Source organism: Dendropsophus ebraccatus, chromosome 4, assembly GCF_027789765.1.
Source record: "Dendropsophus ebraccatus isolate aDenEbr1 chromosome 4, aDenEbr1.pat, whole genome shotgun sequence".
In the NCBI taxonomy this organism is placed as follows: domain Eukaryota; kingdom Metazoa; phylum Chordata; class Amphibia; order Anura; family Hylidae; genus Dendropsophus; species Dendropsophus ebraccatus.
In genome coordinates, this window is record NC_091457.1 from 16987542 (window position 1) to 17014340 (window position 26799).

The 26799-nt window shown below is 41.8% G+C and overlaps 2 protein-coding genes across 4 annotated transcripts in view; one reads left to right on the forward strand and one right to left on the reverse strand.

The window, feature by feature from the left end:
- The window catches only part of NAT10 (N-acetyltransferase 10), a 364178-nt gene that overhangs the window by 214191 nt on the left and 123188 nt on the right, over positions 1 to 26799 (reverse strand). The gene's annotated exons all lie outside the window — the stretch shown is intronic.
- The window catches only part of LOC138787892 (golgin subfamily B member 1-like), a 58589-nt gene that overhangs the window by 20205 nt on the left and 11585 nt on the right, over positions 1 to 26799 (forward strand). The window contains exons 15-22 of one of the 3 annotated variants that reach the window (XM_069965175.1): positions 3050 to 3159; positions 4095 to 4212; positions 8597 to 8733; positions 10658 to 10767; positions 10908 to 11076; positions 12220 to 12324; positions 14321 to 25039; positions 26339 to 26490. In XM_069965175.1, the coding sequence (XP_069821276.1) occupies positions 3050 to 3159; positions 4095 to 4212; positions 8597 to 8733; positions 10658 to 10767; positions 10908 to 11076; positions 12220 to 12324; positions 14321 to 25039; positions 26339 to 26490 (11620 nt within the window). Of the gene's footprint in view, positions 1 to 3049; positions 3160 to 4094; positions 4213 to 7177; positions 7222 to 8596; positions 8734 to 10657; positions 10768 to 10907; positions 11077 to 12219; positions 12325 to 14320; positions 25040 to 26338; positions 26491 to 26799 lie in introns of those variants that run through there. The other 2 variants (XM_069965176.1, XM_069965177.1) reach the window with 2 other exon arrangements.

Genomic DNA, 26799 nt, shown 5'->3' on the forward strand with positions numbered 1-26799 from the left:
GAAAATGAAAGGTGGAATCTGATTGGTTGCTAGGGGCAACTGAGCCAGCTCTACTTTACACCATTTTGGCATATCTCCCCTATAGAGCCTTTAGGGTGGCTATAATAAAGCTAAACGCAGCGAAATACACTTACCACACAAATTGTCACTGCTCCTGTGATTAGTGGGGGTCCTAGCAGTCAGAGTACCCCATCATTCAACCTGTAGATAAAGGATAACATATACCCATGGTTATAAAAACATAGTTTATTTCTTCTCAAAGCAGCGCCACTCTTGTCCTCAGTTTGTGTGTGGTACTGCAGCTTAGCTAAGCTAAGTGAATAGAGCCAAGTTGTAATACTACACACAACCCGAAGACAGGGGTGGCGCTATAGTTCCTCTTTAACTCACTCTGTCTGTAACCAGGAGGGCACAGGAGATGTCAAGCTGTTGCAAAACTACAATTGGCATCATGCCAAAGCTTGGGCTGTCAAGGCATGATGGGAACTGTAATTTTGCAAGGGCCACAGGTTAAGCCTGTGCAGTAGGAGAGGCCAATATGGTGTCAGACACAACTCTGTGATGTCATCAGTTCCTTTTAAATTGACATAAATGCATTGTATATGGGTAACATACACAGTTATAATCACTAAGAACAAATCAGGCTCTGTTCACACCACTGTTATGGCTTCCAGTGCCCGACCTGTTGAATACTGACTGCCCGTCAGCCTCTGTTAACTTATAATGGGCTCCATTAGGTTCTGCTGGGAAGAATTGCTCAGCACGTCAGTCTTGTTCTTCCTGGAACTACAGATAACGCCTCGGAAAGAAGCCTTTGACTGTAGTGTGGACAGAGCCTTGAAGCTTTCAGCCACTACTAGGCGCTGATGCTCTGGTGTAATCTATGACCGCTTGCAGACCCGTTGCTTGTGGACTAAATGAGTTGCCGACTGATTCTTTCTTTCTTTAAAGTAAAAGTGAGACGACTCCGATTACTGAGCTCAGTGAGAATTTTAGAGATAACCCAACTCACCAGATCCTTAAAGGGATCCTCCAGTGGTGCAGATGGTCTCATCTTGTCTGCCAGATCAGGCACTAGTGTTACCCTAAGAACTAAGGATGGAAAACATGGCTGCTTTCTGCCAACAACAGTGCCACCATTGTACACAGGTTGTATGTGGTAATACAGCTCAGACCTATTCAGTTTAGTATATGCCTTTCATATGTCATAAGGGAAAATGTGAGTCTAGGTCGGGTTCTATCATACACAGATCTTGAATTACATTCTGTTCCTGAGCTGTATGCGCATTTTTCCTGATCCCCAGATTCCCTGCTAGCTCAGTGTCTGCTGAGTCTTATTTTGGAAATTTGTCTTGTGTTTAGGAACAATGGAAATATGTCCCTTTTGTGTTATGGAAATGTGAGTGCAGCTCTGGAGTATAATACAGGTAGTAACTCAGGATCAGTAATGTATGTACACAGTGACCCCACCAGCAGAATAGTGAGTGCAGCTCTGGAGTATATTACAGGATGTAACTCAGGATCAGTACAGGATCAGTAATGTAATGTATGTACACAGTGACCCCACCAGCAGAATAGTGAGTGCAGCTCTGGAGTATAATACAGGATGTAACTCAGGATCAGTACAGGATCAGTAATGTAATGTATGTACACAGTGCCCTCACCAGCAGAATAGTGAGTGCAGCTCTGGAGTATAATACAGGATGTAACTCAGGATCAGTAATGTATGTACACAGTGACCCCACCAGCACAATAGTGAGTGCAGCTCTGGAGTATAATACAGGATGTAACTCAGGATCAGTAATGTATGTACACAGTGACCCCACCAGCAGAATAGTGAGTGCAGCTCTGGAGTATAATACAGGATGTAACTCCGGATCAGTACAGGATCAGTAATGTAATGTATATACACAGTGACCTCACCAGCAGAGTAGTGAGTGCAGCTCTGGAGTATATTACAGGATGTAACTCCGGATCAGTACAGGATCAGTAATGTAATGTATGTACACAGTGACCCCACCAGCAGAATAGTGAGTGCAGCTCTGGAGTGTAATACAGGATGTAACTCAGGATCAGTACAGGATCAGTAATGTAATGTATATACACAGTGACCTCACCAGCAGAGTAGTGAGTGCAGCTCTGGAGTATAATACAGGATGTAACTCAGGATCAGTGCAGGATAAGTAATGTAATGTATGTACACAGTGACCCCACCAGCAGAATAGTGAGTGTACCTCTGGTGTATAATACAGGATGTAATGTATGTACACGATGACTAATTTTTATATAGATGATATGAATCTAGAATTGGTAAGGCTTCATGCACACAGTCTTCATATGATCCCCAAATCTGCACTGAAACTAGAGGCGAGATCCTCCCATCCCTTAGATCAGAGAGTCTCCTTGCCACCAGTCAAAGCCTTATGTGAACTCAGCCGGTCGGTCTCACTTCTGCTTCATCTGTTCCTTTACTTTACCTTCTCTTTGCATGATAACAATCACTCGCAGGATCAGCCGACCATTGTGTCAGATCACAAAACGGATGGGAATGTCCTGTTACAAGCGTACCACTATCTCTTCCCCAATGATATCTTACGTGTGACTTTACGTGATCCATTTATATACCCGGCACAATAGAAGCAGATTGTCGATGAGTAATTACGCGGTTTGATGACTTGCGCTTGGTTCTTGCGACTTCCTCAGAATTAACGGACATTGTTTCCTGCACTAAACCGAGATGCTTTTATTTACATACTGGGCTGCATAATTACCCGTATTGATCCCTATCCCGTGTGTGCCTCTCTGTAAATTGACTGAGACTGTTAACTTGCACGTTGTAACACTCCATAACATGAACCCTCTTCCAGTTTCGGGAAAGGTTTGGTCACATAGACGACTTAAGCGTCTCGTTTAGGATTTTTGCTGTACGTTGGGGGGGGGGGGGTATAAGTTGAATGTGGTGATTTGGTGGAGCTTTGATGTAAACTGCTTTCCTGTGGCACAAAACTGATTGAGGATGACTGGTTCTTTCCTGGCTGCTCCGATCCAGCCATGGACTCAGGGCAGGTGGAACTGGAGGAGGAGCTGAGCGCAGCTCGAGGACAGGGGAAACTGAGGACGGCGCGGAGAAAAGGAAGCAGAGGATCCACCAAATTGCAGGTTAGTGCATAAGTTCTTAGATACGCCTATGAATGTATCTAAGTTATGGTGATGGGTGCGCGCATGTGGTCAGCCATAGGCATGCAATGGTTATTGATCGATTAGATCCCAGTTCTTCCATAAGCATGTCCTAACTAACATGCATGACCAATAGAAGGCATCGAGTCCTAACAGCAATATTGTTAAGGGTTATTTCCCCTTTGCCCTTGATGGGTCCTGCCTGCTCAGCCAATCACTGACTGAAGTAAGACACTGCAGAGGACACTGATTGGCTGAGCAGGCATCTCCTGTGCAATTGGACGACATGCACAACTTAGAAGAAGCAGAGACCAATGGAGGACCGGGAGAGTTGGTGCGGCAGTTGCAGGGGATCGGCAGCGTTGAGTATGGTATGTCTGTATAGAGGCCTGTGTCTTTTAATAAATTCAGGGTATCATTAAAAGGGTTCTCCGATAAAACGTACTTGTTGCCGGAATGCTCCAAATTCTGTACTTGCTTTCTCTGGCAGCTCCATAGAGAATGAATAGATCTGCAGGTCACATGCCGAGCCACGGCTGTATTCGAAGATAAAGGAGCAGGGAGCCGATCTGGAGATCGCTGGGGGGCATGGAGGTTGGGTTTTAATCGGAGAACCCCTTTAATAAATGTCTATAGGCTTATGAGATCTAGTTGTGCATTTAATTTTTAAAGCATGACACACACATACATGGCTGATATAGCAAGATGGCTGGTGCATGATGGATATATATTCTGCATGCCAAACCAAAATCCGTGGACTGCTGGGGTTAGTCTCTTCTCATACCTGTCATTTGATTACACTTCCAACAGGGGACACCAAAGCCATATATAATAGATTTCCTTTTCTATTTCCTATCCTGCTGCATATAATCCATCTTATTACAGTAGCCTGATCTGCCCTTTTATATTTTCATCAGGATGACTACAACTACAGCGACAAGAGCTTCAGAGAGCAAAGCCTAGCTACAGAAAGCGGCGAAATAGAGGGCGAGAACATGGGAGGTTGGTGGCCTGAATACGGTTCTCCAAACTCAGGTGTGACCCCACTAGACAGTTTATTGACCCCTTGTCTGACCCGGCCGGCAGACAAGTGGTGGAGCATGCACTGCATCACCTTTTATTTTTTTATGCCACAATTTTTTCTTTGTTTAACTACGAGCTGATGTGTTGGTTCCTAACATGTTAAACATGTTTTGTTTTTTTTTTGTTTTTTTTGTGATGATCATTTTAATTGTTTGTTGTTTTTTTTTAGTTTGAGGCATGTGCAAGCTGGATGAACTGCCTAGTTTGGCTCTTGGGTTTTGTGCAGCGTTTGGTATTATGTCTTTATCATGTTGCCTTTACTGTTTACGTATTTGTTGAAGCTTTTTTTTTTGTTACCCTACTTAAAGGCTATGGACACCTTTGCACTTGAATCATTTGTATAGTTTATTTTGCTTCCAAAGCGCAAAATAGTCTTCTTTTTTGCTGTTGTAGATTCTAAACAACTTCTTTACATAGCTGTTTATCCTGCTTCATCATACATCATAATATACATCTAATATAACATTTTAAGAAACTATACTTACCTGTCTCTGTGCCCCTGAAGCATCACGGATCACAGATCCTGTCAGCCTCCTGGATCTCACCGATCCTGTGACGTCATGTCCCGGCTGAGAAATGTCCGCTCAGCTCATCAGTGGTTGGGACGGGACACCTCTGCAGTCACTGACTGGCTGAGCGGGTATTTTCTGCCGGGAAGTGACGATCTAGAAAGCTGGGAGATACAGGAGACTGGTGACGCTGAGCTGCAGAGGCACAGGGACAGGTAAGCATAGCTACTTTCTTATGATTCCACACTCCCCTGCCTTCCCATGATTTTTACATTTCCCTGGAGTTCTCCTTAAAATGCCCACACAAAAAAGGCATTTAGCCGAGGTATGAGAGATTTCTTGTACCTCGACTGGTAACTGGCACTTTTACATAGGACAATTATGAGTAGTCAATGTTCCTGCCAGTTGATTTCGGCCTGTGTAAAGGGACCCTTAGAAACGGGGATAAGAAGAATGATGTACAGGGCAGATCACAGTATGAAGAGGAAAGCATCCAAGTCTTCAGGGAGGGCAGATCACACTGGTTGTAGATAGGGAGAGTGCAGTTAAATCACATAGGATTTGTGTCAGTCTACAAAAGAAGTATAGAACCAATGACAGATTGCAGGGTGTGGGAGGAGACGGGGGAATCACACACTTCACAGCATTAGTTTTATTACAAGCTAAGAGAGATACACCTGTAACTAGGAGCAGGTTACACACTACATATACCAGTAACCAGGAGAAGGTTACACACTGCATATACCAGTAACTAGGAGCAGGTTACACACTGCATATACCAGTAACTAGGAGCAGGTTACACACTGCTTATACTTGTAACTAGGAGCAGGTTACACACTGTATATACCAGTAACTAGGAGCAGGTTACACACTGTATACACCTGTAACTAGGAGCAGGTTACACACTGCATATACCTGTAACTAAGAGCAGGTTACACACTGTATATACCAGTAACTAGGAGCAGGTTACACACTACATATACCAGTAACCAGGAGAAGGTTACACACTGCATATACCTGTAACTAGGAGCAGGTTACACACTGTATACACCTGTAACTAGGAGCAGGTTACACACTGTATATACCTGTAACTAGGAGCAGGTTACACACTGCATATACCAGTAACTAGGAGCAGGTTACACACTGCATATACCAGTAACTAGGAGCAGGTTACACACTGCATATACCAGTAACTAGGAGCAGGTTACACACTGCTTATACTTGTAACTAGGAGCAGGTTACACACTGTATATACCAGTAACTAGGAGCAGGTTACACACTGTATACACCTGTAACTAGGAGCAGGTTACACACTGCATATACCTGTAACTAAGAGCAGGTTACACACTGTGTATACCTGTAACTAGGAGCAGGTTACACATTGTATACACCTGTAACTAGGAGCAGGTTACACACTGTATATACCTGTAACTAGGAGCAGGTTACACACTGTATACACCTGTGACTAGGAGCAGGTTACACACTGTATATACCAGTAACTAGGAGCAGGTTACACACTGCATACACCTGTAACTAAGAGCAGGTTACACACTGCATATACCAGTAACTAGGAGCAGGTTACACACTGTATACACCTGTAACTAGGAGCAGGTTACACACTGTATATACCAGTAACTAGGAGCAGGTTACACACTGCATATACCAGTAACTAGGAGCAGGTTACACACTGCATACACCTGTAACTAGGAGCAGGTTACACACTGTATATACCAGTAACTAGGAGCAGGTTACACACTGCATACACCTGTAACTAGGAGCAGGTTACACACTGTATATACCAGTAACTAGGAGCAGGTTACACACTGCATACACCTGTAACTAGGAGCAGGTTACACACTGTATATACCAGTAACTAGGAGCAGGTTACACACTGCATACACCTGTAACTAGGAGCAGGTTACACACTACATATACCAGTAACTAGGAGCAGGTTACACACTGCATACACCTGTAACTAGGAGCAGGTTACACACTGCATACACCTGTAACTAGGAGCAGGTTACACACTGTATATACCAGTAACTAGGAGCAGGTTACACACTGCATACACCTGTAACTAGGAGCAGGTTACACACTGTATATACCAGTAACTAGGATCAGGTTACACACTGCATACACCTGTAACTAGGAGCAGGTTACACACTGTATATACCAGTAACTAGGAGCAGGTTACACACTGCATACACCTGTAATTAGGAGCAGGTTACACACTGCATATACCTGTAACTAGGAGCAGGTTACACACTGCATATACCTGTAACTAGGAGCAGGTTACACACTGCATACACCTGTAACTAGGAGCAGGTTACACACTGCATATACCTGTTTCACAGGTCAGAGGTGTCCAGAGTCTTTAAATCCCTGTAGGGTTGGGGCTGTCTCATCAACACAGACCATTTCTATTTGTGCTTTTACATACTGAAGTCACAAGGTATATTATGAGCTGGAACAGGAGACTAAGGTTCTGTCGGGCCTGGCTTTTTTATTTATTACATGGCCAGCTGTTCATATGATTGGCTAGCATTTATATGGCCAGCTAGACTATTTTCAGCTTTCACCAGTGAATTTTGCATGACAGTATTTGCACCTACATTAACTTCACCCACTGCCTTATTGTCTCATCGTATCACTGTAGCTTCTGCGGAGAGCTTAGTTTATGACAACTATTATTGCTGCCATGACAGCTTACTCACTGCCTCACTCACTCAGGTTGCCTTTCAGTTCTCTTAGAAAGGTGTTTCTTTGTTCAAGCAATCTGCAGCCATAATGGTTGTCATTGAGCTGTCCCAGATATAGAAAATATAATAGTCGATTACGCATTACTGTAAGGCAAACTTGACGAAAGTTCAGGCTCAGCAGCTTTTGTCCGAACCTGAACACTCATTTGACTACCAGCATCTGAACACTGCATTTGACTACTAGCATCTGAACACTGCATTTGACTACCAGCATCTGAAGAAGTTTGATGCCCCCCTAGGGCCGCCAGGAAAACACTGATACAACCATGGGCCATAGGCTGTATCCATGTTTTCCAGAACACCCTAGGGCGGCATCCAACTTCTCCAGCCATTGGCAGTCAATGTGCGCGTTTGGACAAACGTTACCGAACTTAAACTTTTAGGCAAGTTTGCTGAAAACTTGTTACTGTTACTTCAAAAATTTTTGACATGTCACATCATGCGTTCTTACAAGTAAGATTTATAGACCTTTCTGGTATCGCTTGATACAAGGGCATCTCTCCCCAGTCCTTTAAAGGGGTTATCCAGTGCTACAAAAACATGGCCACTTTCTTTCAGAGACAACACGACTCTTGTCTCCAGTTCAGGCGCAGTTTGCAGTTAAGCTCCATTCATTTTAATGGAACTGAGCAGCAAAACCTGCACCCAAGCTGGAGGCAAGAGTGGGGCTGTCTCTGGAAGAAAGTGGCCTTGTTTTTGTAGCGCTGGATAACCCCTTTAATGTTGAATTAAAGGGGTTATTCAGACCTTAAAAAAAAAAAAAAAAGACACGTACACTTTCTTCCAGAAACAGCACCACTCCTGTCCTCAGTTTAGGTGTGTGGGTTTTGCAGCTGGATTCCATTCAAGTGAATGCATCTGAATTGTAATACTACACAACCCAAAGACAAATGTGGCGCTGTTTTGAAAGAATGTAGCCATGCTTTTTCTGATTTAGGATAACCCTTTGTTGAAGCAAAACTTTCACTGGTTGCAATAAAGTATTCTAAACGTTTTATTTCAGTAATGTGTGATTTACATATACATGCATAGTCTATCTGTCTGATTTTCTGTGCGTTGTGTGTTCAGGATTGGGATTGAGAGCAGTGGTAGAAGAGCTGGAGATGGAGAGAAATCAGCTGCAGGAGCAGATCATGACCCTGGAAGAGCGATGTCAGGAGCTGGAGGACCGGCTACAGCTGCAGCTTCGCATTGAATCCTTGCAGGTTTGTGCTTCCCATCTTCCATAGCCCAAGTAGCTCTGAGCACCTGGGTGTGTGCAGAACACAATGGGCATGTAGCATATTACTTATAGCTTGGCTGGCGAATTAATGGGCCTGCTTGGCGTACAGAAGACACTGTATATTGAGCACTTGTATAGGAAAATGAATCATTGTCCATGTTAATAGATGTAATGTATGACTAGCTTGAAGATTCTGCATCTGCTTCATTATCCGGGTCTTGTAACCGAGCCTTTTAACACAGGTAACATTTGATGTAGATGAAGAGACTCCGTCCTTTCCCCAGGTGTGTGGGGCTTGTTGCAGGTCACTCACGTGTGAGGTGTGAAGCGGGGTCTTAACATTGCTTTGGTGTGGTTGTGTCACTTATATACACTGCTTCCTTACTGTTGTGTGTGAGGTGCCTCTAACACATTTTAATACAGTGAAACAGCTTGGCAGCCGACAAACCAAAAGGCCTTTTATATGGGCCGATTATTGGGTGGATGAGCAGGGAGGAAAGAGTGCAGCTACTGATCGGTCTGAACACAGATCATGAACGACATAAACCACATGTCCTGAGGACGTGTACATTTAGGGCCGATTACCGCTCCGTGCAATAAAGACAACGAATAGCCGATGAAATGATCATCGGCTGGCTGTTGGTTTAGGTGTGGACCTAAAATCGCCGGGCACTGACCACGCATCGCGTGTAATAGCGATGCTTGGCCGATGGCTGCCTGATACCTTACCTCTCCCTGCTCCCCGGTCTTCTCTCCTGTGCTCCCCAGCTTCCCGGTTCCAGTGGTAGCGGGAGCGGGGAGAGGTAAGGTATCAGGTGTTTGGGCAAGCGCTAACTATGTCCATGCAGCCCTTACTGCCTGATTATCGGGCCATCTAATAGGTCCAGTAAACTGATAGATTGGCGCTCGTTGACTAAGATGATTGGGCCGTAGTCGAACTATGTAATATGACCCTTAAACACTGTATAGTTGAGTGCCAACAGGAGATGAGGCCCATGGCCCATGGCTGTATCCATGTTTTTTCCGGACATCCTTGGGCTGCATCCAACTTCTTCAGCCACCGGTAATCAAATGCCAAACAATCGAACTCGAGCATGCTACAGAATATAGTTTAGTATTTATTGGTTTGCCCGTTGTCCTTTCGTGCTAAATGGCTGCATAGTATATACTGCTTCTCAACAAGAGTAAGCATCATGGTTGTTTGCTAAACTTCAATTTGCCCCTGAAGAGTCTACCGGGATCCCCCTTAGTCCTTGGTCAAAGTAGCCAATCCAATATTAAGTGAATCAGGAAAGTTGTTAAAAGTGAACTTTGTCAAAAACATTTTACTTTCAAATCAACTAATATCAGAAAGTTATATAGATTTCTTATTTACTTCTATTTAAAAATCTGAAGCCTTCCAGTACTTATCAGCTGCTGTATGTCCTGCAGGAGGTGATGTATCCTTTCCAGTCTGACACAGTGCTCTCTGCTGCCACCTCTGTCCATATCAGGAACTGTCCAGAGCAGGAGAGGCTTTCTATGGGGATTTGTTACTACTCTTGACAGTTCCTGACATGGAACTGAGGTGGCAGCAGTGAACACTGTGTCAGACTGAAAAAAATACACCACTTCCTGAAAGATATACAGAAGCTGATAAGTACTGGAAGTCTTCAGATTTTTTGAAAAGAAGTAAATTACAAATCTAGGTAACTTTTTGACACCAGTTGATTTAAAAGAAAAATGTTTTGATCGGAGTACCCCTTTAATTCCATTCCATGACTCAATTTTACAGGTTCTATTTGTTTCACGGAGGTGACAGATTCACTTAGGATCACAATTAGGTGTACCACGTCATACAAGCTGGTGATGTGCATTCTTGGAGTGGTAGCTAAATCCTTCATATTTCCCACAATTCTTTGTTGCAGAGTGAAAATGAGCGCTTCCAGACTCAGTTGGCCCAGATCCGCCAGCAGCAAAGCCAAGAGGCTGAAAAACACCATGACCTCATTTCCACCTTGAATGATGAACTTAAAGGGTAACCTTCTAGTTTTAAGTGCAGAAGGAGGTGGTAGGAAAATTGTTTTAATTGGGCCACGTAAACATGAAGGACATTTACTTAAACCAGCCGTAATGTCTGTAAAATTTGGTTTATCTCTTTCATTTCATGTTTCATAGCTTGACAAACAGGAATGTGTTTCTTGAAAACGCTTTTGTGGAAAAAGAGCAGAGTGTCCTGGAAGTAACCGAGAAGCTGAATAAGCTCAACAGAGTCTCCAAAACCCTGCAGGAGAAGGAAGCCCTAAACAAAGAGCTCCTGGAGAAACTGGATCAGTATGAACATCAGGTCAGTAGTGAGTCATTCTGTCCAACCGCAGTATAGGAACTGCAAACGCTACCTACATAGTATATCTGCTGCACACGCCCTGGTTCCAGCATAATTACATATCACTAGTACTGAGCCTCCCCTGATGTCTATATAATACATGTTAGTATTAGAATAGATATTACACTGGGGGAAGCTGTCTGTGTCACTAGTGCTGCAGCCTCCCCTGATGTCAATATAATACATGTAAGTATTAGAATAGATATTACACTGGGGGAAGCTGTCTGTGTCACTAGTGCTGCAGCCTCCCCTGATGTCTATATAATACATGTAAGTATTAGAATAGATATTACACTGGGGGAAGCTGTCTGTGTCAGTAGTGCTGCAGCCTCCCCTGATGTCTATATAATACATGTAAGTATTAGAATAGATATTACACTGGGGGAAGCTGTCTGTGTCAGTAGTGCTGCAGCCTCCCCTGATGTCTATATAATACATGTAAGTATTAGAACAGACATTACACATGGGGGAAGCTGTCTGTGTCAGTAGCGCTACAGCCTCTTCTGATGTCTATATAATACGTGTTAATATTAGAATAGACATTACACTCAGGAAAGCTGTCTGTGTCAGTGGTGCTGCAGCTGTGTCACAGCGTAGCAGAGTGAGCGAAAATAATGGTCAATCACTCTGCAACACTGTGACACGGTTGCAGCACTAATGACACTAACAGCTTCCCCTAGTGTAATAACTATTTTAATACTAACATGTATTATATAGACATCAAGGGAGGCTTAGTATCTGCATGCAGCAGCTCTGGTGATATAGAACTGTGTCAGTAACAGGGCTTGTACAGCCCTGCAGTTCCCGACACAGCCATTGGTGGCAGCAGAGGGACCATGTTGCCCCTCACTGCTTGTTTCTTTGAAAAATGTATATAACTTATTTAAAGAAATGTTTTTAAAAATTGTTCAGAATATCCCTTTAAGTCTCAGATGAAGTGGACAACATTGTTTGGGTCTCTGATGTCATTTGGATTGATACAATATATACATTTGGCTTTGTAATGTGTTGACATGTGTTTATAGTGACTGGATAGCTGCTTTTTGCTTAGGTTCTTTGCAGATATTCACAAGCTGAACCTGATTTTTTATCTTTTATCCCTAGCTTGAGGACGTCACAAGGAGACAGCAGGCATCTGAGTCTGAGAACTTGACATTGAAAATGACCAATGTTGAACTTACGGAGAAGGTGTCGGCCTTTAAAGACAGGGTAAGTGAAGCATTTCCATTAAGAAACGGAGGGTTTGAGTTTATTGGGTCTGGTTGAGTCTTCATCATTCCATAGAAAGCGGAAATTCTAAGTACTGGTTTATCAATATGGAAAATATGAGTTTGGTGAATTGGGGATGTAGCTGCTCCACTGTTGCCTAAAATTTCCTGTGTATGCCTTGACCTCTAAGGATGAGCAGTCTGTAATATATTCCGTTCAGACACGTTATTCATCTGAGATGGTATTTTATTATTTAGCAGGTGTGACGGCCGTGGTGGTTCTAAACACAATTATATCTGTGGCTAAGCCATTACAAGGTTATCTGTAGGTATTACAATCTGAAATATTGGTCTTAGGCCTCCAAGGTGACCTTAAGTACCCTAATATCATACATGATGTATACTGTAAGGTCATTTCTAGTCCAGAATGCCAGAACAATTCACTTTATGTAGTCTACAGTAGTGAACTCCAGCCTGTGACTTTCCAATTTTTAGGAAACTTCAACATCCAATATGACTTGACAGCCATGCTGGATTCTGTGGTGAAGCATTTCTCTTTAAAGCCACTCTGTATCAGCACCTTGCTACCTCAGAACTGCCAGCACCGCATTGTAGAGCTCCTTACACTGTACGGCGTGTCTCCTGGTGTCGGTATTTAGAAGAAAAACTATGTCAAACTGGCGTTGCTCTAAAGCATGGGTCTCCAAACTGCGGCCCTCCAGCTGGAGGGCCGCAGTTTGGAGACCCATGCTCTAGAGCATTAGTGTCCTAGGCCTGCAGGAGAGAGGCGTCACAGGCCTTGGGCACTGATTCTCTAGGCCATATCAGTTTGACTGCCCGCCGCGCTGCATTGATAAGTAATTTTTCTTCTTAATACCAGCAGCGGGTGAGAGGACGACCCCCGACCCGGGCAAGGTGTGAGGAGCGCAAGATGCCGGTACAGAGTCACTTTAAAGAGGACCTGTCACCCCCCGTGCCGGGGTGACAGGCTCCCGACCCCCTGTTAGATTCCCCTATACTTACGTAATCCCGCCGGGTCCCGCTTCCTGAGCCAGTCGGGTCACTGAGATTTCAGCACCCGAGGCCCGGAGCGCGCTGAGAGATGAGTCCGATGCCCATAGAGAATGACGGAGCATCGGACTCCCCATTCATTCTCTATGGGCATCTGACTCTGGCGCTGAAATCTCCGTGACCCGACCGGCTCAGGAAGCGGGACCTGGCGGGATCACATAAGTATAGGGGGATCTAACAGGGGGTCGGGAGCCTGTCACCCCAGCACGGGGGGTGACAGGTGTCCTTTAAGTGTTTTCTGTAGGTTATAGGTACTTTGTTTCTGTTCTTGAAGAGGTTTTGCCACCATGAACACTTACTCCCTATAGCTGACCACTGTGCTCTGCTATCTTTGGCACTCCCTTAGATATTGACTGGCGTAGCAATGCACAGGTGGGTGCTTTGGCAGTTCTGCATTTGATATCAAGGATGGGGGGGTCCCAGCTGTCCATTATCATCCTGTGGATAGGGGATGAAAATGGTGGCCAAACCTCTTTAACACTATCATCAGAGGCTCTATGCAGAGTTGTCTAAGCCCATTTGTCAGACAGGATAGCATAGTATACATCACTGTTCTTCCTGTCAGATTGACAGAAACTGTGAACAAACTGGAAGGACTCTATTATAAGTCGATAAAGTCTGTCATGCACTGGTGGTGTTGATCGTTTGAGGCAGAGCGTCATGACCTCCATTATAAATTGAAGCCTGTACGGTAGTGTGAACAGATGTTTATCCTTGTAGAAAAGACTTTCTTCCCAATTTTTTTTCTTTATTATTCTCTCTAAATGGAGCAAAGATGGGTATGCATAAAGATCATTGGCCTCTGTTCAGATAAAAAAAAAGTTCTTAAAGTGGTTCTTTATTGGACTTGTACTAATTAGAACATATAAAACATAAGGTACTCATGCTGTGTAACTTTACTATGTTTGTCTGTTTATCTTTTACAGGTATCAGTGCAGGATACATCTTTGGAAAAGCTTCAAGTTGACCTTGATCAGACGAATGACGAACTGGATCGACTGAACACGAGTCATCTAGAAAAGCAATCACAACTTCTTCATGACTTGCAGAGATGTGAGAGGGAGATAGATGTTCTTAAGGAAGTCTTACAAGAAAAGGACAAAGAAATGTCCTCTCTCTCAGCAAGTTTGAATGAGTATTCCGAGCAGGTTGCCATCTTAAAGGAGACGATTGAATTTAAAGAAGAGCAGATGAGCGAGATGTCAAGTGCTCTTGTGAAAATGGAAAGAGAGCTTCACCATTTGAGAGAAGCGCAAAGCTTGGATGTCCAGGAAAGCGGCAATAAGGTCTCGTCTTTGTCTGATCAACTAAGTGAAATGGAGTCGGAGTTAAACAAAGCAAAACAACTCAACGAGGTTAAAATTAAAGAAGCAGAAGAGCTGATTAGACAGCTAAATGAGAATGACATTACAATCAAGAACCTTCGTCAGGAGATTCAAGCACAGGCGGTAACTCACGATAATCACCTTACAGAATGTTCTGCGCAGATTGCATCCCTTAAAGAACAGATGAACGCATCTGCTGCAAAAGCCGATGAGACGGAAATGAAGTACAGAAAGGAAGTTGAGAGCTTAAAATTGCAAATAGAGACAGATCACTCAGAGAAACAAAGACTTACGTTATTGTTGGATGAAAAGAGCTGTAAGGAGCAGAGTTTTCAGAACGAGCTGAAATCCGCAAAAGAACAATACAACAAATTAGTTTCCGAGTTGTCGAAAAAAGATGAAGAAATAAAGGAACTATCAAATCAGCTCTCGGAGCAGAAGGACCAATCCGGTAAAGAATTATTCAGGAAACAGGAGGAATTGTCATCTTTGCAGATAAATCTTGCAGCACTGGCACAGACTAAGGATGAACTTGTAAAAAGCCTGCAAGAAAAGGTAGTCGAATTTCGGGAGGAGGTAAATGAAAAAGCAGAAATGATAAAGAAACTGCATTCAGAAACAGAAGCACTCCGCCGTCAAACCAAAGACTTAGAGACATCACTTGTGCATAAAGAAACTTCTCTGAAGACTGTGATGAATTCTGTTGAGGAGCTTGAAGAAAAGGTTCACGGTTTGGAGGACCAAGTTAGGCAAGTTTCCAACAACAAGGAAAATTTACTGTCACTAGTTAACCAAAAAGAATCTGAAATTTCTAGTTTGACCCAGACCCTGCAAGATATCCAGAAAAAGTTATCCGAGAAAGATCAGGAGCTGTCAGATCTCCAGAACACAACATCCAGCCTCTTACGTGAGAAGGAACATCTTCATAAGGAAATTGATTCAATATCTGCCCAGAGTTTGCAGAGCAAAAACACCACTGCTGCTCAACTAGACGAGAAGATTAAAGAGTGTCTCGACCTGGAGAATCGACTGCGGGAGGAGAAAGAAGCCAGTCTTAAGTTACAGACTCGGATTCGGTCTTTAAAGCAGAACGTGAAAGACTCCAGGTCTGTTGTGCAACAAAAAGAGGAGGCACTAAAAGCCAAGACGTCCGACTGTGACTCAACATGCGAACGGTTAAAACAAAGTGAGGAGGAAAATGTGGCCTTACAAAAACAAATAGAAGAGTTAAGTCAAATGATAGAGAGTAATAAGCAGGTACTAGAGGAGAAAGACACGCTTCTTACCACACAGTCTGCTCAGATAGTGGAAATGAGGACAAATTTAGACAAACTACATAGAGAGGAAAAGGCACTCAGAGAGGTCAATCAAAATTTCACAGAGAATGTAGTAAGGTTAAATACTGCTCTTGGCACACTTCAGCAGGATTTAGACATTAAGGTTGAGGAAAATGTGAAATTTAGGGAGGAGTTAGAGGTTGGTAGAAAGGAAATTATAAGGTTAACTCACGAAAGAGAGTCCTTCTTGTTGTCCATATCAAATTTAGAAGCTCAGCAGAACACACTCCAGTTGCAAAGTCAGTCAATGGTGGATTCCTTAAATCAACAATTAAACATGTTGATGACTGAAAAGGAAAAATTTTATTCTGACATCGAACTGATGAAAACCTCATTGGCCAACAAATCAGAAGAAGTTGGCGTTCTGAGCGCTCATTCATCACAACAAGGCCATACCATTTTGTCACTGAAGGATCAGATAGATTTACTGCAAGTAGAGAAACAGGACCTGCTACGTAGTGTTGAAGAGAGGGACAGTCTTCTTCTCCAGAAGGAGGAACTTATCCAACAAACTGAGAAGAAGTTAGAAGGTGAAGGACACTATCTACAAACTATTTCTGCCCTTCAGAATGAACTGCAGAGCTCAGTTTCGGACTGTACTCAACAGCGACAAAGAGCTGAAGACCAGGAGCGAGAGCTGCAGAAGATGGGCCAACACATGCAGATACTGAAAAATAAAAATGAAGAAGCAGAATTACTAAAAACTCAATTAGCAGAACATGTAGAGATAATTTCTGGGCTCCACTCCCAGCTCAAAAACCTAAAGGACAGTGTAGATGAACTAAATAAAGCTTTAGTCCAGAAAGATGAATGTCTGAAGGAGAAGGTTGACAGCTACGCAAATCTAAAGGCCCAAATGTCTGAACTTCAAGACTCTTTAGATGAGCAGAGACAGACAATTGAAACATTGCTACAGGACAATGCTCAATATAAAGCTGCTGTATCGGAGAAAGATTTGACCATCAAGAATTCTTTATTAAAAGTTGAGAAACTAAAAGAGAAATTCCTAAGTAAAGAAGAGCAGTGCACCATGTTGATAAAACAAGTGACCACTTTAGAGGAAACTAATGCCATGCAGCTCGCAGATGTAAGCAAGTTGACTGCTTCCTTGGAAGAACAAGAAACTTTACATTGTAGAAAAGAGGAAACCTTAAATACTGAACTGGAGCAAAACAGAAGTTTAAGTTCTGATCTTCAAAAAATTGTGGATGAGCTAAGTAATAAGGTTAAAACTCTTGAGCAATCTGTGTCGGAAAGAGATAACACTGTGCAAAATTTACAGGAGAAATATGCTTCTCTGTATGAGCAAAAACAGGAGCTAGCAGAGTCTAATAACCATAAGGAGGCTGAGATTTCCACACTTCTAAGGTCAGCGAGTGAAAAGGATGCTAAGCTTCAAATGTTGGAAAGCAATGTGCAGGCTTTTGCCAGTGAGGTTAATCTTTTACGTGAAGAGCTAGACAAGGGTAATTCTAATGTTCTAAACATATCTGAGGCGTTGAAATTAAAAGATGATGCCATATCACATCATCAGAAAGCAGAAGATGTGTTAAGAGTTGAACTACAGTCTGTGAAAGTAGAATACCAGGAGACTAGTACCCAACTGCAAGCATTGATTAAGGAGAGAGAAGAGTTGAAGGCACTGGTTCAGACCCTACAGGATCAATGTACTTCGCAGAGTCAGTATATTGAAAATCTGAAACAAGATGTGGACCACTTAAATTCAAGACTATTGCAGGATCAGCATACTTTTGCTCATGAGAAACAACAGATGAGCCAACAACTAGAATCGGCAATTCAAGAAAAATTGCAAGTAGAAAAGAATTTACAAACATTACATGTGGACCGAGACTCTTCCTTGACCATGTTACAGAACAAGTTGATTGACAAAAATTCAATTATAGGAAATCTTGAGCAACAAGTAAAGGAAGCAGAATTGCGAATTTCTTCTGGAGCAGAAAGTCTGACTGTGCTGCAAGCTGTAAATTCTGATCTTCAGAAAACTGTGACTGAACTTGGTTATAAAGTTAAAGCTCTTGAACAATCTGTGTCAGAGAAAGAAAACTCTGCGCAAAATCTACAGGAGAAATATGCCTCTCTGTATGAGCAAAAACAGGAGCTGGCAGAGTCTAATAGCCACAAGCAGACTGAGATTTCCAGACTTTTAAGCTCTGCAAGTGAAAAGGATGCTAAGCTTCAAATGTTGGAAAGCAACGTTCAGGCTTTTGCCAGTGAGGTGAATCTTCTACGCGAAGAACTAGACAAAGGTAGTTCTAATGTCAAAAACATATCTGAGGCATTGAAACTTAAGGATGATATCATATCACAACATCAGAAGGCAGAAGAAACTTTAAGAATTGAACTACAATCCATAAAGGTCAAGCACCATGAGACTACTTCTCAGCTGCAAGCATTGACTGGGGAGAGAGAAGAGATGAAGGCGCTGATTCAGACCCTACAGGATCAATGTACTTCGCAGATTCAGTATATTGAGAATCTGAAGCAAGACGTAGAAAACCTAAATTCAAGATTGTTGCAGGACCAGAATACTTTTGAACTTTTTAAGCAACAGATAAGTCAACAACTAGAAACAGCAATGCAAGAAAAATTGCAACTAGAAAAGAATTTTCAAACATTACAGGTAGACCAAGACACCTCCTTGACCATGTTACAGAATGAGTTGATTGATAAAAATGCAATTATAGGAAATCTCGAGCGACAAGTACAAGAAGCTGAAGCATGTGTGTCCTCTGGCGTGGAAAGTCTGAATGTGTTGCGAGCCGAGAATTCTGATCTTCGGAAGCAGGTTAGTGCTCAAGCTGAGGAAAACAATGCTTTGAAAGTACATGTAGAAAATCTAAAGCTGAATCTTAGTGAACTGCAGCAAGAATCAGAAAAAGAGGTTACGCAAGTAAATGAGGAAAATGGGAAACTTAGAGAACAGAATGAAAGTTTAGGCAAGGACATTAAAGTAAAGGAGGAAGCGCTACAGAATTTGCTTAAAGACTTACATTTTGTTGATAATCGGTTGTGTGCTTTGTGTGATGAGAGTTTCTCAGAATGTGATGAACCTGACCAACAGTATGGTTACAGAAGCAAGTTAGAGAAGTTTTCCTCCATGCTGTCTGTGGCATTGGACTACAAGTCAAAAGTATCAGAGGTAAAGGAAGCACTTCAGGGAAAAGACAGAGAAATCGAACAGAAGACTCAGTCTATTCTCTCTATGGAGAAGGAGAGGGACATTCTGCTTGATGAGTTACAGAAAGTTAAAGAACAAAGGATAGGTAATGAATCATTAATAGAAAAACTTAAAGTTGCTGAAGCTACAAATTCTCAAGTCCAAACCATTCTACATGAAAAAGAGAATGCTATCGTTGAGTTGAACACACGTGTTTCAGTTCTGGATGATGAATTAAGGTTATGTAAAGAAGATCTCCATAAAACCAATACATTGCTAAATGAAGAAAGAACAAAGATTGCAGAGCTTATAGAAGATGTTAATAGGAAAGATTTATTTGCCCAAGACCTCAATGTACAACTAAGTCAGCAGAAAGAGTTAATATCTACTCTTAGTGATCAAATAAAGGAAAAAGATGGTTCTCTGATGCAGGTGATGGAATCCATGTCAAGCAAAATGGTCAAATATTCTGAAGAAAAAAAAGCCTTGAGTGTGGAACTTAAGAATTTACAGTGTGATAAAAGTTCTTTTCTGTCTCAAATATCTGAACTATCTGAGAAACTTGAGGCTTGTGAGAAAAGATTACTGGAGTCAGAGCAAGCACTGGCTGATAAGGAGATCTATTTAAGCAAGGTGACCAACGAGAAGGATCTCCAGTCAGAGAAATTCAGTAAAGAAAGGGAGAACTTAAAGAGGAAATTTCAGGCAGCTTTAGTTATACGGAAAGATTTGATGCAAAAAATCGAGAAGCTTGAACAAAGTAAACAAGACGAGCTAAGAGTGGAACAGGTGAAAAGCTCTGAACTTGAAAAAGCTGTGGAAGATTTGAATGGCAAATTAGAAGCTATAAGAAAGGAGAATGAAGATCTGCAGGATTACGTTCAGCATGCTAAGCAAGAATTACTGGAGAAGGATGCTAAAATGAGTGAACTTTGCAGTGCTTTATCTGAAAAGGAACAGCACCTTGTGCAGCTCCAGAATAATGTCACTGAACTGCAGCAAAGCTTCTTGGAGAAAGACAGCATGTGCCAGGAATATTTAAGAACTATCCAGGAAAAAGAACAGAATCTGCATCAGACAAAGAACACTCTGAAAGACAAACTAAAGAGTCTAGAAGAAGAAAATTTACACTTGTTAGAAAATCTGGAAAACCTGAAAATATGTCTTGAAAAGGTGCAAGGCCAGACAGGCTCGCCCATGTTGCCTCAAGAAACGTCAAATGTTGATCTAGATTCTACATCTGCCGAGGCTTCGTTTTCCCTTGTGGAAAATTCTATTGTTCATAATAATGTCCATGCATCGCTTTTATGCAGCCAAGGAAATTCTGAGAACAAAGAAAAACATGACGGACTTTTGCAAAGTCTTAGTAAAAGCATTAAAGAGTTTGAGCTGCTACAGAAGGCACATTTAGACCTCCAGCATTCATATGACGCTAAAATTACAGAGTGTGAACGACAAAAAGAGCAAGTGCATACTCTGCAACAGCAAGTTCAGGAACAACAGGAACTGCTGCTCCAGAAAGAATCTGAGCTGAATAATAAAGAGCTGGAGGCAGAAGATCTTAAAAATAGGATTGAAGATGGTTCACACAGGTTACAGGAATCAAAGGCACATGAACAGGTGGCTTCTGAGTTGACCACCAGCATCCATGAGAAGGACGCAGAGCTGCTGAAATTAAACTCCGAACACATGCAGTTGTTAAACGAAATGCAATTATTGAAATCCGAGATAGAAACAATGTCCAAGGATATCCAGCAGCATCAAGAGCAGATACATTCTCTGAATAATTTACTGGCTTCTAAAACTGTAGAGTTAGAACATTGTGAAGTTAACATTACTTCACTCCAAAATGAGTTGGTCTCAGCTCGAATGATGATTGAAAGTAGCCAGAAAACCATTCAGCAATTAACCAATGAAAGAGATTCATACTTGGAAACTTGCCGCGTCAACCAGTCAGAAATTTCCACACTGAAGCATAGTCTCGAGCTAAAAGTACTTGAAATATTAGAAAAAGATAAAGAAGTTGCTGAATTTAAAGATTCCCTTCACTTAAACATAAAAATCTATGAAGAAGACATGGAAAGAATGCGTTGCCAATTAAAGAATTATCAAGCAGAGTCCGATACACTGAAGTTTGAGTATAAACAGGTCAAAGGAGAGCTTGAAGAATCTATGTCCAAATTGGAAAAAGCAGAACATGAGTTATCAGATTTTAGAACAAAGTTAAGAGACTCCAATAAAGATGAAATATTGATGGTACAATCAAGTACGCAGCCTTTGCACAGTGCTAGTGTTAACTCAGTGTTTCCTGAAATAAAATCTAATAATTTTCAAGGAGGCTCCGACAGCCCACCAACATGTAAAACGTGTTTTAAGAAACAGACCGTTATTGAAGATCTTGAGAAACAAATTATCAGCACCAGCAAAGTAATTGAGCGGCTCAATGAGGACCACCAGAGGAAAGTTTCAGAAGAAAGTAGCTCTAAAGAACAACTTCAGAGAAAGCTGCAGGCAGCTTTGGTATCTCGTAAAGATTTGCTTAAGGAAAACAAAATGCTTAAACAAAACATCGAGTCCTTAACTCTAGAAACAGAAGACCTTAAGCGTTCACTTTCTGAAATTCAGGAAAAGCAGCTCTCTGAGGTTTCATTACTCACCGAGAAGAATATTAATCTCCAGTCTGAGAAAGAGCGGCTATTACTGGTCAATGAAAATCTTTCGGCGGCTTGTGAAAGCTTGAAATCTACAATGGAATCCATTGTCCAGGAAAAAGAAGCATTTTCTTTCCAGTTGAATTCCTTAAAGGATTCCCAGACAGTTGAATTGACCGGATGGAAAGCCAAGCATGGCGAATTAAACAAAGAATACGAGTCCCTTCTTCAAGCGTATGAAAACATTAGCGATGAAATTGATAAGATGCGACATGTCATAGAAGTTACAAAGAAAGAAAAAAGTGATGTGCTGATGAGATATCACGACCTTCAGAGTGAAAATCAAGGGCTAGCAAAGCAGATCGAGGAGAATGAAGCAGAGACGGAGAAACTAAGAACGAAAGTGGAATCTAAAGAGACTGAAATACAAAAATTTAAATTAGAAATTGAACAGCTTGTGGATACTGTGGAAAAAGCTTCTCTCTATGACGAATTGTCCCATCAAAATGAGAAACTTATTGAAGAAAATAAACATTTAAGAGAAATTTGTGAGAACTTAAAAACCTCCCTGGATAGTAAAGATCAAGAAAATAATAGTATTTACACTATTAAAACCACGCTGGACAAATTGCAGATGGATATGAACATGTATAAATCTGACATGGAGGTGAAAATGTCTGAGCTGAATACTGAGAATGAGACATTGTCCAAGACTGTTGCAGAGTTGGAAACCAAGGTTCGAGATACGGAGCAGAGTTTGGAAAAGAACGAAGTAGAAAGACTCCATATCGTAGGGAAACTGAACAACGCTGACCAGTTGCTAAAAGAGGAAAAAAACAAAGTTCTGAAATTAGATGCCGATATAAGTAACATGGAAGTCGATAAGATGAACCTGAACGAAAAAGTGAAAATCCTAGAGGACGACAAGGCCCTTCTTCTAGAGGAGATTGAAAATATACAGGAGCAATTTTGTAAGGTGAAAAATGAGAGGGAGAATTTGGAGACAGAACTACTTAGGGTTGTGAAAAATAATAGCTTGCTCTCTGATAAGTTTAAGTCACTCCAGGCACAAACCAATACTCTAAGTCAGCAGGTGGAGTTGCTTAGGGCAGAGAAAAACACTATTGTGCGTGAAAAGGAAGAACACCAGTTACAAGTTCTAAGGGATCTAGAAGAAAGGATCAAATATGCTCGGGATGACAGCAGAGGAACCAAAACCAAATCCAAAGAGTTACATGAACTGCTCAAGGAGAAACAACAAGAGATTAACCAGCTTCATCGTGATTCCATAAGGTTTCAAGAGCTCATATTAGATCTAGAAGGGGCTCTTAAGGAGTCAAATAGCCAGAATGAGAAACTTAAAAAAGAATTTGACCGCACGTCAGCTCAGCTCACTCAAGCAAACAGTGATATATTCATTTTGGATAAAGAACTTGAAGACCTTAGGGGCAAGAAGCAAGTAGACAAAAAACTCTCTGAAAACTTAGTTCATATCGAGTCAAACAATAAGTTCTCACTACACATACCAAATGGAAGAGATGAGATTGATGGACACGAAATGGGATCAAGTTATCAACCCAAGGAAACTGTTTCAGAAACGTGGGTGACAGATATCGAGTTGAAGGCATTAAAGGACATAATCACAGAAAATGAGGAGGAGATACAAAAACTTAAATTAGAGGGTGAAAAAGTTAGGCTTGACATACAGAAACAGGTCACCATGTCCCAGCATATGAAACAGATCATCGATAATAAAGATAAAGAGATCTCTATGTTACTATCCTCCAAAGATGGCGAAGTATCTAGCTACCTGGAACAAATACAAAGTCAATACCGCCAACAAGCCGAAGAGTACGAGCATCGATTGTCCGCTGTTGAAGCTGAAAAGGCGAAGTCCAACTTGGAATTGCAAAGGGTTGAAAAAGAATATCAAACCCTTCAAGTAAAGTATGAACAGGCAGTAGGTGAAAAGGCTACGATAGCAAATGAAATTGAGGCCTTTAGGAAATCGATGTCTTCACTGCAAACTGATCGAGACCAACTCAGTTCAGAACTGCAAACTATCAATCAGCGCAATGAACGAGCCCTAAGCCAGAAAGATCATATCATCCTCTCTGCCGTCAATGAAAATAGTAGCCTTAAAGAAGAACTTAGGAATGCATTAAATAAAGTTGATGACCTTAATGCGGAAAACGCCATGCTGGGAGCACAGCTCATACGTTATAGGGAAGATCTCAACCAAGTGTTGTCTTTGAAAGACGAACAATTAAAGGAATTACTGAAAAAGAAGCTAGAGCTGATAAAAAATCTTGAGCAACAAAAATGTGATCTTGAGAAGCAGTGTAGGGAAATGCAAAACACCAATGAGACCCTGCAAAACTCAGCCGAGAATTTGGAAGTGGAGAATAAGAAACTAAAGTCGAAAGTTAAAGACCAAGAAAGTCTTATAGCGGCCATCAACAAAGAAAAAATACTTGAGGAGTCCAGGAAGACAAAGTATAAGGATGATCAGGTGAACTCTGATCTGGATCTCATGGGTTTTGAACAAAATGATGATCAGTGGACTAGTGAAAATAATAAGGAAGAAGAAAACGCAAGTGAGGCCTATTGGGGTCTTTTCCTTGAGAATAAACAACTGAAATCTCAAAATGAGTCATTCGGGAAGGCAATGGCAGCCCTACAGGACAATCGAGACTCCCTGATCGATGATTTTAAAGAACTGCAGTGGCGGTACGCGTCGGAGCTGAAAGCTGAGAAGATACGAGGAGATGATCTTGAAAGTCGACTAGCTAGCCTTAAATCCCAGATCTATAGTCTTCTCAAAAACAACACCCTCCTTAGTGAACATCTTGCCAATGAAGACCAGATTACTGTGGACCAGCTGGTTGCTGCAATAGACTCTATGTGTAATGCCTTAACCAACAAAGGGTTGGAGGTCACCAGCCTGTCTTCCGAGTGCGCCACATATGCTCAGCAGATCGATGCTTTCTCCAAAGCTATGGCAAGTTTACAGTATGATCGAGAGAGATTACTCCAGATGCTAAAGGAAGGAACTGTAGTCGAGAAGTCTGAACAAGGTGGCACTTCTGTTAAAGAGGTCATCACAGAGCAGGAACTTAACATGAATTCCTTACAGCCAGATAAGTTAACACAGGTAGGTTTTATCGCTGTTCGTTTTATCTTTTTATTGGATATGCAACTGCCTAGATGAATGCAGAAGTCAGAGAAGTTAGAGTAAGATTGACCATCATCAGACAAAGAGCACGGTCTGGATCTTTAATCTACAATATCTAGGCAGTGTAAGGGCATGTTCACACAGCACATCACTTGGACTTCTGACACAGGATTTCAGATTGCATGCTACAGATTTTGAGACCATTTTGGACAGGCATTAGCCCATAAAGTAGGACTAATCTCTCTCCTGGCTACCTGATTTTTTTTCTACTCTACTTTTGCATTTTCACATCTGCTCCGGAATAAATCGCACTTTGTAGATTACCGTCAGGCTTCCCATTGAGGATAATGTACGCCTTTTTTTTTTTTTATAGTAAAAATTACACTGATTTTGGCACAGAATAGGCACGGATTCCTTTTTTAGAAAATGTCCAGATTTTGGTTGTGTGAATGGAGCTTTATACATTGCACATGGAAGTGATGTAGTGCTATAGCTAAAGTGACCATATTTAATGGTATAAAACTGCAGGAAGGTATTTTAATATAATGAGAAAAAAATATAATAGAAGGTATCAGTCAACTAACGTGTTGCTATATCACAACCTGATTCACCTTTATGGAGTACATTGTGGAAAATGGATATCTATACATTTAGGATCTTTCTATGGTTCTTTGTTCTATAACCCATAGGAAACACTCAACATCACCTGTCTATACTGGGAGTTGTAGTTTTCCTATAGGTTGCAGACTGTTGCTTTAGGTGTAAAAGCCACTCTGTATCCACCCACCCCACCAAACTGTTGGATGAGGGTAAATTCTTACCGATATTATCTTTTGAAAATGCACCCGGTGCCTTTGGTTAGAGCAAAAAATTATCTTTTAAACTTTTAGCACTGTGTCATACTGGTGTGGCCTAGAGTGTCTGTGCCCAAGGTCTGCAACTCCTCTATTCATATATTTCTGTGGATACAGAGTCACTTTAAAACAGTCCTAAAGTAAGGTTGGGATTCCAGCATAGACCACATAGGCCATTGTGATATAACCCAAATTCACAGTGCGTCTCAGACCTGAGACCTATGTGCTACAAACGTTTGATGGGTATGGATGACAAAAGTTTGTACACAAGACAATAACACTTATACTTTTAGATAAATGAACCATAGTGTCTTTTAAGGCTCCTAGTACCGCGCAAATTCAGGCATGTTCCCGGTTGGCAGTAGTTTGCATATTTCTTCTACTACAATTTTAAGATTTACAGGACATTTGCTTATTTTTCTAGGTGACAGAACTAATCAACAATTCAGCATCGGAATCCCTCAAACTGCGGACAAGGATTCAGGAGATGGAGAGACTACTGCTAGAGGCCAAAGGCGTGCAAGAGAAACTGGAGAAGGAGATCACAGGCTACCAGTACGAGCTGTCAGAGCTCAGGTACGTATCGATGGTTGTCTATTCATCTTCTGCTAGACTCTGCTTAGAAAAATTTTTTATGGTACCCCCACATTAGGCTGATTTGGCAGATTATCGCTCTGTGTAATAGAATGTGCACACTACAGAACTCGGGCGGATCACTCGCCGTGGATTCTGCAGCTCGCCCCCTCTTGTGGCCGCGTGCATCTCCGCCTGTGCCATAGACTCCATTCTATGGTCAGGCAGATTCCGCCGTCTGCCTGAAGAATGACCCCGTTCATTCTTTGGGCAGAAAGCGGAATCTGCCTGTGCATAGAATGGAGTCTATGG